This window comes from Oncorhynchus clarkii, chromosome 5 (genome assembly GCF_045791955.1).
Source record: "Oncorhynchus clarkii lewisi isolate Uvic-CL-2024 chromosome 5, UVic_Ocla_1.0, whole genome shotgun sequence".
Classification (NCBI taxonomy): domain Eukaryota; kingdom Metazoa; phylum Chordata; class Actinopteri; order Salmoniformes; family Salmonidae; genus Oncorhynchus; species Oncorhynchus clarkii.
Genome location: NC_092151.1, coordinates 33,985,474 through 34,001,142, shown reverse-complemented (window position 1 = coordinate 34,001,142; position 15,669 = coordinate 33,985,474). Strand labels below are relative to the sequence as shown.

The 15,669-nt window shown below is 43.7% G+C and overlaps 1 protein-coding gene across 1 annotated transcript; it reads left to right on the top strand.

Moving 5' to 3' along the window:
- The first annotated feature begins 497 nt into the window (after window positions 1-497).
- On the top strand, window positions 498-15,657 carry LOC139408688 (serine/threonine-protein phosphatase 2A 55 kDa regulatory subunit B alpha isoform-like). The gene is made up of 10 exons (XM_071152902.1): window positions 498-684; window positions 2,773-2,850; window positions 9,955-10,052; window positions 10,196-10,355; window positions 10,465-10,577; window positions 10,891-11,068; window positions 11,207-11,371; window positions 11,597-11,766; window positions 12,114-12,205; window positions 12,304-15,657. The coding sequence occupies exons 1-10, from the start codon at window positions 678-680 to the stop codon at window positions 12,581-12,583; spliced, it is 1,341 nt and encodes a 446-aa protein (XP_071009003.1). The 5' UTR covers window positions 498-677; the 3' UTR covers window positions 12,584-15,657.
- The last annotated feature ends 12 nt before the right edge of the window (window positions 15,658-15,669 follow it).

The following is a 15,669-nucleotide window of genomic DNA, read 5'->3' as shown; positions in this document are numbered from 1 at the left end:
TCCATGACCTTGTCTGTCTAACTGATGATTTATGGTGCTTTCAAGATGACTAGGAACTCTGGGGGAAAAACGAGATCAAATCATGACAGTGGCCTGAGTTTCCAACTTGAAATTCCGAGTTGGATGAACTTTGAAAATATGATCATATATTTAAAACCCATATGTAAACGTGACATACATATTAAAATATATGATCATATATTTTAAGAACAGATATAATAATCACTTTGAATCTGATTTTGTCCGACCTCAATTCAACCTATCAGAAAACCGGGCTTGCCCATCTTGGTAAGGGGCCGGCCGTTGCCCACTGATCAGCCAAAGGCTCATTAGAGATTGGGGCAATGGGTAAGGTTATGGACGTCACCGGGATGCTGAATAATATACATGATAATAAGAATGGTGCGTCCCATCAGTGGGTGTGTCTCCTCTGGTTATACGCCCACCGTTTCCACTCAAGAAGAGGCGGGTTATGATGATGTCATGTGGGATGCGGTAGCGCCATTTTAAACTGTCTGTGGATGGTGGGTGTCGGAAGGGTGGGAAGACTTGTCGGGGAGGGTGTGTGAGTGAGCGAACAAGCCGGAACGTCTCGGTCTCACGATTCAGTTTCTTCATTTGAGAGACCGCTTGCACGAGTCATAACCTGACAAACAAGCCCGGGAATCCCTCTAGCCATGGCAGGTAAATGGAAATAGTAACTCTACCGGTGGCAATAACGTTAGCTAGCGACCTTAACCAGCTAGCTTGCTAGTTATATACAATACTGTATTTAGACGTATATGTACGTCTAGCTAACAAATTGCTAAAGCTAACTAACTCATGTGTCACTGGGCCTCACCAATCATCTTAGCTGGGGAGGTCCAACTTTACAGGCTAACGTTAGCTAGATGTGGCTAAGTTATAGTTAACCCCACGTTCCTCTCAATCACATACTGTTCGCTGTTATTTCATGCAAACTGTTAGTTTGAAGCTGTAACGTTAGCTACCTAACTATGCCAAAGGCCATACTTTCCTTTTAGTGAGTTAGCCAGCCAAGTAGTATTTCTGGTAGCTAAATTGTCCCTAATGTGGCACTGTCGCGCTAGCATGACCGGCGAGTTGAGCGGGAGTCTTGATGTGAAAGATGGTGGGGTGGGTGGATGATGACTGGCTTCTTCCGAACGGCACCTGTAACGTTACGATGTCCACCTTTAATGCCACACCACCACCATTATCGATTTAGCCATGAGTCACGGTTCTATTGCTGGATGTGGGCTTTGTTTTAATATTTATGTGTGCTTGAACATGAAGATCACCGTGCCATTTCCCTCAGGCTGAGATTGCATTGCTAGCTGGGCCAATAATGACTTGGCTAAAATCAATGCTAACCATCTATGACTCAGTTTATCCATGAGATTCCGTGTCTGTCGAAAGTATGCAGCGCCCTAAATATAGAATTGTCTTCTTTCCAGCTTCTATTGCAGTGGTTGTCTGATTTATTTTATTTAACTAAGCAAGTCAGTTAAGAACAAATTCTTATTTACAATGACGGCCAAACCCTAACGACGCTGGGCCAAATGTGCGCCTCCCTATGGGACTCCCAATCATGCCCGGTTGTGACACAGCCAGGAATCGAACCAAGGTCTGTAGTGACGCCTCTAGCACTGAGATGCAGTGCCTTAGACCGCTGCGCCTCTCGGGGGCCCAAATAATGGGATACGGTATTACTTGTTGACAGAGGGCTCCATGGTGCTTGTATCACTTTTTGCAGAGGCAGATGACAACCTAATTTAGCACTCTTACAATTGTGATCACTTGTAGTAAGCCAAGTTACATGCTAGATGTATGAGGTTTCCCATTGTCTTTTATTGATGGGACATTAGGCTTCACCCTCTACATTGACAACATTCTATTCATACCTGCTCCTCCTACAGTTAACACACACCCAGACATGTTTTTATCAACGAATCTAACCAGTTCCATTGTGCAATAACATAAATTATTACTTGTGGAAATGTTCAACTCAACCTGTTTCATTGTGCAATTACCATTTATTATTATCGAGAACCTTTCTGGATAATATACCTGTAATAACCCAGCCAGAGAGCTGGGCTAGAACTAGTTGACCTGTTTCAATGGTTATTTACACATCTCTGTGGGAAATGTCTATTCCTTATCCATTATATAATATTGTAGTAGTATTTCCCCAGCCTTGACCTAGTGTATGATGTTTGACGCTAACAGCTGTTGAGGGTGGCAGGTAGCCTAGTGGTTACAGTGTTGGGCCAGTAACCGAAGAGTCGCAAGTTCAGATATCCGAAATGACAAAGTGAAAAATCTGTCAATGTGCTCTTGATCAAGGCACTTAACCCTAATTGCTCCGGTGTTGCTGTTGATAATGGCAGACTCTGGCCGTGACCCCACTCTGGGGGTTTGTTGGGATATATAAAAAACACATTTCCAGTAGGGCAAATAAGCACCCACCTAATTATTTATTATCTTACGCTGTGCCAGAGGGGTCTCTTAATTAACAAGTGTATTATCAAGAGATTGTGGAAGTACAGTCATAGGTCTCCAAGGACTCCTGAGGTCGTTGGTGTTCATTTTGACTTATCAGTCCATGTAGTATCAGATGTTATCAAAGACAAATGAGCTTAATGCACAAGATGGGACCAAGACAGGTCATTTTGTGTCTGGCAGTACACAGAATTTTTTTGTGACAATAGTCAGGTCACTGTCAGATTTGTAACATAACCAGTCATGATCAGTAACTGTCATTCTGCCATTCAGGAGCTGGAGGTGGGAGCAATGACGTGCAGTGGTGCTTCTCACAGGTGAAGGGGGCCATTGATGACGACGTTGCCGAAGGTAAGAGCTCTCCACAGGTCATAGTTGTTGCAGAATCATCATGGCTTCCTAGTATTTATTCATATTTCACAATAAATTATGTTGTGCTGGATAAATGGTACTCAATGCAACACGCTTGTCCAGTTCTCTTTCATTCCCTGGCGGTCACCCATGACTTCTCATCTCTCTAAATGTTACACTACTAGCCTCGCAGACAGTCCGGTGCTATGTGCAAGAGTGACTGCATAGTCAATTTCTGACACACAATGGCTTGCTTGCTGCTTTCTCTTGTCTTTTGTCCTGTTGCCTCATGCTGACACAGTCTGTCTGAACATCCAGTATGGTGCACTGTACGCTAGGGCTGGAAATTGCCAGGGACCTTACAATGCGATATTATCACGATACTTAGGTGCCGATATGATATGTATTGCGATTCCGTACTGTGATTTCTATTGTGATTCGAAGTTCCAAACACATAGCTTACCATATGTCTGCTGCAGAGGGAAAAGAGAGCCTTGAGAAAACAGGTTTTGATCAGTCATGGAAATAAGTGCTGAAAACAAATTGGCTCCCTATTTTAAAAGATGGAGAACAAGCTATGAAGGAGAAACACTGCCGTTTTGGTGTAGGCACAGCCAAGTAGTGCAAAAATAACATTACGACATGATCAAAATGATACGATATATTGTCAAAAAGTAATAACCGTGTGTGGCTCACACACAGAGTACCAGTTTTTTATTTATTTTTTACTATTTTCTACATTGTAGAATAATAATGAAGACATCAAAACTATGAAATAACACATGGAATCATATAGTCACCAAAAAAGTGTTAAACACAACATATTGTGATGTGTTTGAGATTCTTCAAAGTAGCCACCCTTTGCCTTGATGACAGCTTTGCACACTTTTGGCATTCTCTCAACCAGCTTCATGAAGTAGTCACCTGGAATGTATTTCAGTTAACAGGTGTGCCCTGTTAATTTGTGGAATTTCTTTCCTTAATACGTTTGAGCCATTCAGTTGTTGTGACATGGTAGGGGTGGTATTCAGAAGAGAGCCTGATTTGGTAAAAGATCGAGTCCATATTATGGCACGAACAGCTCATAAGCAAATAGAAACGACGGTCCATTACTTTAAGACATGAAGGTTAGTCAATCTGGAACATTTTCAAGAACTTTGAAAGTTTCTTCAAGTGCAGTCGCAATAACCATCAAGCACTATGATGATACTGGCTCTCATGATGAACGCCACAGAAAACGAAGACCCAGAGGTACCTCTGCTGCAGAGGATAAGTTCATTAGAGTTACCAGCCTCAGAAATTGCAGCCCCAATAAATGCTTCACGGAGTTCAAGTAACACACATTAACATCAACTGTTCAGAGGAGACTGAATCAGGCCTTCATTGTTGACTTGCTGCAAAGAAACCATTATTAAAGGACATCAATAAGAAGAGACTTGCTTGGGCCAAGAAACATGAGCAATGGACTTTAGACCAGTGGAAATCTGTCCTTTGGTCTGGAGTCCAAATTTGAGATTTTTAGTTCCAACTGCTGTGTCTTTGTGAGATGCAGAGTAGGTGAACGGATGCTCTCCACATGTGTGGCTCCCAATGTGAAGAATGGAGGCGGTGGTGTGGGGGTGCTTTGCTGGTGACACTGTTTGTGATTTATTTAGATTTCAAGGCGCATTTAACCAGCATGGCTACCACAGAATTTTGCAGTGATATCCCATCTGTTTTGTGCTTAGTCCCACTATAATTTATTTTTCAACAGGACAATGACCCAAAACATACAGGCAGTGTAAGGGCTATTTGATCAAGAAAGAGGGTGATAGTGTGCTGCGTCAGTTGACCTGGCCTCTACAATCACCAGACTTCAACCCAATTGGGATGAGTTGGACTGCAGTGAGGGGAAAGCGTCCAACAAGTGCTCAGCATATGTGGGAACTCCTTCAAGACTGTTGGAAAAGCATTCATCATGAAGCTGGTTGAGAGAATGCCAGGAGTGTGCAAAGGTGTCATCAAGGAAAAGTGTGGCTACTTAGAATGTCAAATATAAAATATAGTTTGATTTGTTGAACACTTTTTTTTTTTTTTTTTTTTTTTGGTTACTATGTGATTCCATGTTATTTCAAGGTTTTGATGTCTAAAGAAACCCTGGCACTGGGCATATGGATGACAGGAATCAACAACTAGATTAGCCACAGGGTGAAATTTTCACTGGTCAGGGGGCCGGAACATGATTTACAAATCATTTGTAGACTGCAAATTGACCGCAAGAAGCCCAAACAGATATATTTGACTAAAACAATTTCAAACCTTAAGTTATGAGCTGGCACTGGAGGAGAAGGCAGACGTTTTACGTGCCTCTGCCATAAATGTTATATATATTTTTTAGTTTATTTGCATTGAACTTTTTAACTTATTTTGTACATAATGTTGACGCTACCATCTCTTATGACTGAAAATAACTTCTGGACATCATGACTGCGTTTACTCACCATGGACTACCAGAATCTTTTTTTTGCGACTTTGACAAGCCCGACGCGAAAGATATACTGCTTCCTCGGGAACAGACCCCTATCTAGTGATCTGCGTGGAGATGGAGAACGAGGGGCCGAAGGGTGGCTGCCTTCTGAGGAATCGGAGGCTATCAAATAAACCCACCACTTCCCTCCATTCTGCTAGCAAATGTGCAATCTTTGGAGAATAAAATTGACGAGTTACGCGGAAGATTAAACTACCAACGGGACATTAAAAACTGTAACATCTTATGCTTCATGGAGTCGTGGCTGAACGATGACAATATCAACATACAGCTGGCTGGTTACATGATGTGCTGGCAGGATAGAACAGCGGCGTCCGGTAAGACATGTATTTTTGAAAACGGCTGGTGCGCAATATCTAAGGAAGTCTCAAGCTATTGCTCACCTGACGTAGAGTATCTCATGATAAGCTGTAGACCACACCACCTACCTAGATTTTTCATCTGTATCATTGAATGAGCTGTATTCTGCCATAAGTAAACAGGAAAACACTCATCCAGAAGCGGCACTCCTAGTAGCCGGGGACTTTAATGCAGGGATACTTAAGTCAGTTTTACCTCATTTCTAACAGCATGTTAATTGTGCAACCACCATTACTCTACACACAGACGCGTATAAAGCTCTCCCTCGCCCTCCGTTTGGCAAATCTGACCATCATTCTATCCTCCTGATTCCTGCTTACAAGCACAAGATGACTAGATCAATAAAGAAAAGTGGTCAGATTAAGCGGATGCTAAGCTACAGGGCTGTTTTGCTAGCACATACTTGAATATGTTCTGTGAATCTTCCAATGGCATTGAGGAATACACCTCATCAGTCATTGGCTTCATCAATAAGTGCATCGATGACGTCGTCCCCACAGTGACCGTATGTACATACCCCAACCAGAAGCCATGGATTTACAGGGAGCATCCGCACTGAGCTAAAGACTAGAGCTGTCGCTTTGAAGGAGCGGGACTCTAACCCGGAAGCTTATAAGAAATCTGGCTATGCCCTCCAACGAACCATCAAACAGGCAAAGTGTCAATACAGGACTATGTTCGAATCGTACTACACCGGCTCTGACGCTCGTCTGATGTGGCAGGGCTTGCAAACCATTACAGACTACAATGCGAAGCACAGCTGAGAGCTGCCCAGTGACACGAGCCTGCCAGACGAGCTAAATTGCTTCTATGCTCGCTTTGAGGCAAATAACACAAACATGCATCAGAGCACCAGCTGTTCCGGACGACTGTGTTATCGCGCTCTCTGCTGCCAATGTAAGATCTTTTAAACAGTTACATTCACAAGGCCGCATGGCCAGACGGATTACCAGGACGTGTACTGCGAGCATGCCCTGACCAACTGGCAAGTGTCTTCACTGATATTTTTCAACCTCGCCCTGATGAGTCTGTAATACCAACATGTTTTAAGCAGATCATCGCAGTCCCTGTGCCCAAGAACACTAAGGTAACCTGCCTAAATGACTACCGACCCGTAGCATTCAGATCTGTGGCCATGAAGTGCTTTGAAAGGCTGGTCATGACTCACATCAACACCATCATCCCAGAAACCCTAGACCCACTTCAATTTGCATACCACCCCAACAGATCCACATATGATGCAATCTCTATTGCACTTCACACTGCCCTTTCCCACCTAGACAAAAGGAACACCTATGTGAGAATGCTATTCATTGACTACAGCTCAGGGTTCAACACCAAAATGCCCTCAAAGCTCATCAATAAGCTTAGGACCCAGGGACTAAACACCACCTTCTGCAACTGGATCCTGGACTTCGACAGGCTGCCCCCCGGTGGTAAGGGTAGGTAACACTTCCGCAACGCTGATCCTCAACACAGGGGCCCCTTAGGGGTGCATGTACTCCCTGTTCACTCATTACTGCATGACTCCAACACCCATTACATTTTCCGACAACACAACAGATGTAGGCCTGATCACAGACAACGGTGATACAGCCTATAGGGAGGTCAGAGACCTCACCATGCTCAAGACAAAGGAGATGATTGTCGAAAGAGGATTGAGCATGCCCCCATTCTCATCGACAGGGCTGCAGTGGAGCAGGTTGTGGACGCCAAGTAACTAGAAGCCCTCATCACCAACAAACTAACATGGTCCATGCACACCAAGACCGTTGTGAAGAGGGCACGACAAAGCCTATTCCCCCTCAGGAGACTGACAAGGTTTGGCATGGGTCCTCAGATCTTCAAAAGGTTCTACAACTGCACCATTGGTTGCCTGGTATGGCAACTGCTCGGCCTCTGACTGCAGGGCACTACAGAGCTGTGTGGAAGGAAATTTGCAACACAAACACATGGAAGAGTGACAGGACACGGAGCTCGTACCTAAAAGAGAGGCACCTTCGGTCTGATGGACGTGGTTTGGATATGAGAAGTCTGACACGGACCAGAAAACAGTCCACTGCAAAATATGCCGCAGGCCAGTCCCAACAACAGGCTCAAACACCACTAACCTCTTTTTACCACCTACGCGAGAATCATGTCAAACAGTACGGAGAGAGTCTACAGATGAGACCCCAAAAAAGTATAAACAGTGCTCAAAACAAACCCCCAACTCAGACGTTGCAAGAGGCTTTTGCCCGCAGCACACCATATGGCAAAGAATCACGAAGAGGGAAGGATATAACAGCTGCCGTTACAACTTACATCTGCAAAGATATGGCCCCAATTTACATGGTCGAGAAATAGGGGTTTCATGAGTTGGTGCTAACACTCGACCCAAGGTACCAAATGCAAAAATAACATGCAAAACAGGCAAGCCCTGTTATTTAAAAAATAGGCCTATTTATTTTAACTATAGTTGAAGTGTTTGTTTCCTATTTACCTTTTCAGATTTTATACATTTTGTTAAGTGCTTAATTGAAACATTTGCAAAGGTTCTAAATAAGATACTTGCTCATTTGATTATTTTTTTATTTGTTGAGTAATAAGAAATAGGCCTTTACATGTGGTCATTTTATATAACGTATTTATTCATTGAATTTACAGAAAAATGGCTATGTATCGATATCGGGATATGAAATGACCTATATTGGGATATGAGATTTTGGCCATATCGCCAAGCCCTACTACAGAGGGTGGTGCGAAAGTACCGATACATCACTGGGGCCAAGCTTCCTGCCATCCAGGACCTCTATACCAGGTGGTGTCAGAAGGTCATAAAAATTGCCAGAGACTCCAGCCACCCTAGTCATAGACTGTTCTCTCTGCTGCCGCACGGCAAGCGGTAGCGGAGCGCCAAGTCTAGGTTCAAGAGGCTTTTAAACACCACCTACCCCCAAGCCATAAGACTCCTGAACATCTAGTCAAATGGTTACCCAGACTATTTGCATTGCCTCACCCCCTCTTTACACCACTGTTACACTCTGTTGTCATCTATGCATAGTCACTTTAATATCTCTACCTACATGTACATACTACCTCAACTAACCGGTGCCCCCGCACATCGACTCTGTATCGGTACCCCCTGTATATAGTCTCGCTATTGTTATTCAGCTGGCTGCTCTTTAATTACTTACCTTTTATCTGTTATTCTTATCTGTATTTTTCTGAAACTGCATTGTGGGTGGGGGCATTTCACTAAGGTTGTATTTGGCGCATGTGACTAACATTTGATTTGATCACATCTCTAGGTGTGGGAATAGTTTGAACAGATTTCCAATTAAAATCACTTGGAACTGATTTGCTGGTGTTTTTAGTCTGTCGAACACCCCAAAGAAAATGTGGAGTTACCAAATAAAATCACTGGTGGCTTTATTATCAACCATTATAGTGGTTCTATATGTATTGTGATTCGATATTCCAAATGTTGCTCAGAGGAACCAGAGTGTCATGAGAAAACAACAAGTTTTGATCAGTCATGGAAATAAGTGCTTAAAACAACATGTGGGGGTTCAGGGCATTGACAACGCGGTGTGTCCATGGCCTCCTTAAACACGATACACACTTACATGCCCCAGGGTGTTTAGCCCAGTCTATGGCCTCCTGCTGCAATATTTCTCAGCATTGTCTTTCTGCTCAAATGGGCAACAGTGGGTTAAAGTCTCAGCTTTTGTCTACAAAGCCTCCATACTGCTGTTGGGGGAATGTGCTGCAGCCTGTAGGAACTTGGTTACTGATCATTGTCTGCTTTGGATGCCATCACATCCTCAGTGGAATGCTATGGCCTACATCCACCCAGATACTCATCCAGCCCTAAGACTCCAGCTCCTGGATAGCCGATAGACCTCTAAACAAATCCAGTGCTAGTAATGCTAACTGCTGTCTCATGGATACAAACATCTGAAATTTCTCTGAATACCTGTTGTGATGGGTAGAATTTGTATTTTAATTATCTAGGTAAGTTGGTTAAGAACAAATTCTTATTTACAATGATGGCCTAGGAACAGTGGGTTAACTGCCTTGTTCAGGGGCAGAACGGCAGATTTTTACCTTGTCAGCTTGGGGATTCGATCTAGCAACCTTTCGGTCACTGGCCCAACACTCTAACCACTAGGTTAGAGTTTTCTTATGACTTATAGAAGTCCAATCGAAATTAATTGCATCTGTTTTGTGTTCAGCCGACATCATATCTACTGTGGAGTTCAACCACTCAGGGGAGCTGCTAGCAACAGGAGACAAGGGTGGCAGGGTAGTCATCTTTCAGCAGGAAATAGAGGTAAGACTGGAAGTTTGGAGTTTTTAAATTCAAAATCAGCATTTTTACATTTTTATTTGCTTTTGGATTTTTCTACCCTCTCCCTCCATTCCTTACTCCTTTTTATCTTTCTCTTCATCTACTCCCTCTCTCTCCCCCAACAGAATAAGCCACAGTGTCGTAGTGAGTACAATGTTTACAGTACTTTCCAGAGCCATGAGCCCGAGTTTGACTACTTGAAGAGTTTAGAGATCGAGGAGAAGATCAACAAAATCCGCTGGCTGCCCCAGAAGAACGCAGCTCAGTTCCTGTTGTCCACAAACGGTCAGTCGGTTTTCACTCTGGTGAACTTTCACTTTTATATGTGCATCCCATTACTGAGCTTTGTTTAACTGTTAAATATATTTATCTAGTCCTGTGTTCTGATTGGCAGACAAAACCATAAAGTTGTGGAAGATCAGTGAACGAGACAAGCGACCAGAGGGCTACAACCTGAAAGAGGAGGATGGACGCTACATAGACCCCAACACTGTCACTGCACTTCGAGTACGTGCTTAGCTAATTACATGCTAGGGGCTAAAGTTGGGGCCCTGTGTTCTGTGTAATCATGTGACTGTGTGATTTTTATTCTGTATTTTAAGCTCTCTAGAAACGAGTATTGCACACACCAACAAAAATCTGAGGATGGTGCTGGACCAGCTGACAAAAATAAAGAGGGACAGTTTGATAAAAATCCAGGCATGTCAAATAATTGCAGTAAAACGGGGCCTTAGTTATAGTATAGAGAAACACTAGTTACTGTGGGTGTAGCCTATACCCTTAGCGCCTCACCCGCTGACTACCGTCTGTACCCTTGCAGGTGCCTGTGTTTAGACCCATGGACCTCATGGTGGAGGCGAGCCCTCGCAGGGTGTTTGCCAACGCGCACACCTACCACATCAACTCCATCTCCATAAACAGTGACCATGAGACGTATCTATCCGCAGACGACCTGCGCATCAATCTCTGGCACCAGGAGATCACAGACCGCAGCTTCAGTATCCTCGACAAGCTGTTAATTATAGGATGGTTGAGGGAAGGGACAGAGGGGTTTGTGTGTTTACGTTTACCCCCGGTGTGTCACAAATCTCTTCTCAGTAGGTGTGCTAGTCCCCCTTGACTCTAGCCCCTCCCAGACATTGTGGATATAAAGCCAGCCAACATGGAGGAGCTGACAGAGGTGATTACAGCAGCTGAGTTCCATCCACACCAGTGCAACACCTTTGTCTACAGCAGCAGCAAGGGCACCATCCGTCTCTGTGACATGAGGGCATCTGCACTATGTGACACGCACTCCAAACGTGAGTACCTATGATCAACAGGCACCTAGTGGCCACTGCAACAACCTCTGTATAAGGGGTTTTCACGTTAGAAAATGGCTTGACTGAATTCACATCGCTGCATAGTTAGAGATGTGGGAATATCTTGTTTTCACATTAGATGGGAGCTGGGACAGCAACATGCACAGCAACATGCACCTTATTTTCTCTAATAGTGGTTAACTTGAACTAACTTGACCTCTCCAGTGTTCGAAGAGCCGGAGGACCCCAGTAACCGCTCCTTCTTCTCTGAGATAATCTCTTCCATCTCAGACGTCAAGTTCAGCCACAACGGGCGCTACATGATGACCCGGGACTACCTGTCTGTCAAGATTTGGGACCTGAACATGGAGAGCAGGCCCGTGGAGACGTACCAGGTGAGACTGGCAGAGGGAGTGTGGGGACTTAAAGGTTTGAGAAAGTCAACAGACTGTTTTAGTGCACGTTTTTATCAGGGACTGACCACACCTCATTTCCTGCATGTAGCTTCAGATAATGTCCGCTAGGGGGACTCTACGTCTGATCTTGCCAGACTGCTGCACTATCACACCCTGAAATGAGAAGTTTTACTTTGAACTTATGTTGTAGGCCATTTCAATCATCTTAACCCTCCTATTCAGAATATTTTTCCCTAAATGACTCATAAATACTGAGTTGACCGCTGAGGTTTGTGTATGTGACACCATGTTGATTAGCTCTGGCCTGTCTTTTTCCCTCATGGCAGGTTCACGAGTACCTCAGGAATAAGCTGTGCTCGCTCTATGAAAACGACTGCATCTTCGACAAGTTTGAGTGCTGCTGGAACGGAAATGACAGGTTAACGTTCATTGCCAAGTACTCAAATTGTATTCATAAAAATAACAAGCCCTAGGTTCTTTGTTTCCTTGTTTTAATCCTCTCATTTTCCTTTCCAGTGTGGTGATGACGGGCTCATACAACAACTTCTTCCGGATGTTTGACCGGGGCCAGAGGCGGGACGTGACACTGGAGGCGTCCCGGGAGGGCAGTAAGCCACAGCAGGTCCTGAAGCCCCGCAAGGTGTGTGCTGACGGGAAGCGGAAGAAGGATGAGATCAGTGTAGACAGCCTGGACTTCAACAAGAAAATCCTCCACACTGCCTGGCACCCTCAGGACAATGTCATCGCTGTGGCAACCACCAACAACCTCTACATATTCCAGGACAAAGTGAACTAGATGTTTTCTGTGAAGGCAGACATCCACTACCTTCAGCCTTTAATTTTAGTCAAGAACAAAATGTGTGACAACATCGCCGTCAACAACAACTAACCTGTCATTGGACAAAACAGACTTTGCCATGTTTCCAGGTGTGGAAAACAAACCATATTCTTGCCCACCATCAGCCTCTGTGGCACAGTGACATGTCACTCACCATGATATTGTTTTGGTGGTGATGTGCCAATCTGTGTGTTGGCTGCCCAGTATCGCCCAGCCCCAGGGCAACATGAGTAACTTGTTTAATTTATATGTATGTCTGACAAGCACACTTTCTTTGGGGGGGGTCGAGGGCTAGTAGAAAAACCAACACTCTGAGAACCATCCCTGCCCCTTCAGCAGCACCTTTCATTGTCTGGTGCCATAGTCATGTTTTTTTATTAGTCAACTGCCAAACTGTTCTGTTTTAATTCAATTACAAGAACTGGTGTTCTGTTTCTATTGTTTCTCATACCATGTAATTCTCCAAGAGCCTCCATCTCTTACTTACACACAGAAATATTCAGACACACATTTATCAAAGAGCCTAGCTGTTGCTGCTGTTGGTGTACTGCTGCACCTCAGAGGAACAGTCTAAAACATCTACTGAGAGTATGTAGTATGACTGGTCCTACACTACCAAAAGTATGTGGACTCCTGCTTTTCAAACTTCTCATTCCAAAATCATGGGCATTAATATGGAGTTGGTGCTATAACGGCCTCCACTCTTTTGGGAAGGTTTCCACTAGATGTTGGAACATTGCTACAAGGACTTGCTTTCATTCAGCCACGAGCATTTGTGAGGTCGGGCACTGATGTTGGCTGATTACACCTAGCTCGCAGTCTGTGTTCCAATTTATCCCAAAGATGTTTGATGGTGTTGAGCCGGCAGAGCCCTGAGCTCGTCAAGTTTTTTTCTCGCCGATCTCGACAAACCGCATGCATGGGGGCATAGTCATGCTCAAACAGGATAGGGCCTTCCCCAACTGTTGCCACAAGTTGGACGCACAGAATCGTCTTTAATGTAATTGTATGCCGTAGCGTTAAGTTTTCCCTTCACTGGAACTAAGAGGCCTAGCCCGAACCATGAAAACAGCCCCAGTCCATTATTCCTCCACCACCAAACTTTACAGTTTGCATTATGCGTTAGGGCAGGTAACATTCTCCTGGTATCTGCCAAACCCAGAGTCGTCCATCGGACTGCCAGCTGGTAATGCGTGCTTCATACTCCAGAGAACACGTTTCCAGCTTTACACCACTCCAGCATTGCAAATGGTGTTCTTAGGCTTGTGTGCAGCTGCTCGGCCATGGAAACCCATTTCATGAAGCTCCCGACGAACAGTTCTTGTGCTGACGTTGCTTTCAGACACAGTTTGGAACTCATGAGTGTTGCAACCGAGGACATACGATGTTTACGTGCTTCAGCACTCGACGGTCCCGTTCTGTGAGCTTGTGAACCGTTGTTGCTCCTAGACGTTTCCACTTCACAATAACAGCACTTACAGTTGACTGGGGCATCTCTAGCATGGCAGAAATTTGACGAACTGACTTGTTGAAAAGGTGGCATACTATGATGATACCACGTTGAAAATCACTGAGCTCTTCAGTAAGGCCATTCTACTGCCAATGTTTGTCTATGGAGATTTGCTCGCGGTGTGCTCGATTTTAAAATACCCGTCGGCAACGGCTGTGGCTGAAATGGGCAAATTCACTTATTTGGAAGGATGTCCACATACTTTTGTGTGTGTGTGTGTGTCTGCACACACCACTAGCTCCACAACCAGTCTGTCTGGCCCAGTGAGGACTCCTTATAACTGCTTGGGAGAGACTTTACTGAGTCTGGCAACCAGGGAGTTCTTGCTGTGTCTCTTTAAAAATAAATAAAACAATCTTGGTTTTCTGTTGTCAAAGAGACAGACATTCTGAGATTTGTCATATTTATAAATGGAACAAATGTAATATCCGTTTTATCCGTTTTCTTTAAGGTGAAGTGACATCTCTTGAAGATGTATTTTATATTGTCGGGAGTATCCCCTTTTCATACCTCGCTTAATGATCTTTCTATTGCAGAAAAGCAATACTTCATTATAAGAAAACCTCAGTCATTCCAAGTGCTACACAGTGTCATACTTGATCTGTGTCATAGTACTCCCAATATTATACAGAAAATTACATAGTGAAACGCTAAAGATGTGTGTAGCATTTCGTGAAGAACTGCCATGAAAGAGACAATGTTTTTTTTAAAAAATGATCTGAATCGGAGTGAAGTGGAACTCACTCACCAAGACCATGCTCTATGATTTTGCTCGTTAACTTATGTCTACACACAGTGCAATTTGACAGTTGAAATCATGATACCTCCAATCATGTTTGACAATAATTACAAATATAATACAGCTGTTGTAAGTCTATGGTGACAATGACAGGAATAAAGTACTTTATTTTAATTTTATTTTTTTTACTAATGTGTCATGCCCTGGTCTTTACATTTTAATAGAGAGCAATAGTAATGGAGTCTTTTTGTAGGAACTAACTGCCAGGGCTCGTCTGTGTTTTGGATAAACGCTGAAAATGAGGTCTATGGTAAACACAGGCTTTGGAGATCATGTTTTGTTCTATGAGGATCTTCAACAATCTTTTGGGGAATTTTGACGTGTTTATGTAATCAAAACAAGCACAAAGGCTTTTCTAATTCATAAAGATCACATTAACATATCTTATAGAACATAAGATCACCTAAACCTGTGTTAAACACTGAAATAAGCTCTAAAGGGGTATCCTAAAACCCTATTAATTCCCCACCTCCCCCATAGGAATGGCCCGAAAGAGCAGAGGTAACTCAGTTCCGTTTTTTAGGACTATAAACTGACAAACTCGATGCCACTTCAGATTGGAGCATATTCATGCCTCGTTTAGTCCAATGTTGACATCCCTCTGATAACACCCACTTTGAAATAGGAGTGCTGGCTGTTTATGCCCCAGGTACATAAAGTTATTGACATTTTTATTTGTTTATATAAACAAGTGCCAAACTGTTAAGTGTGAGGTGAACTTAAGTTGTTTTGAGT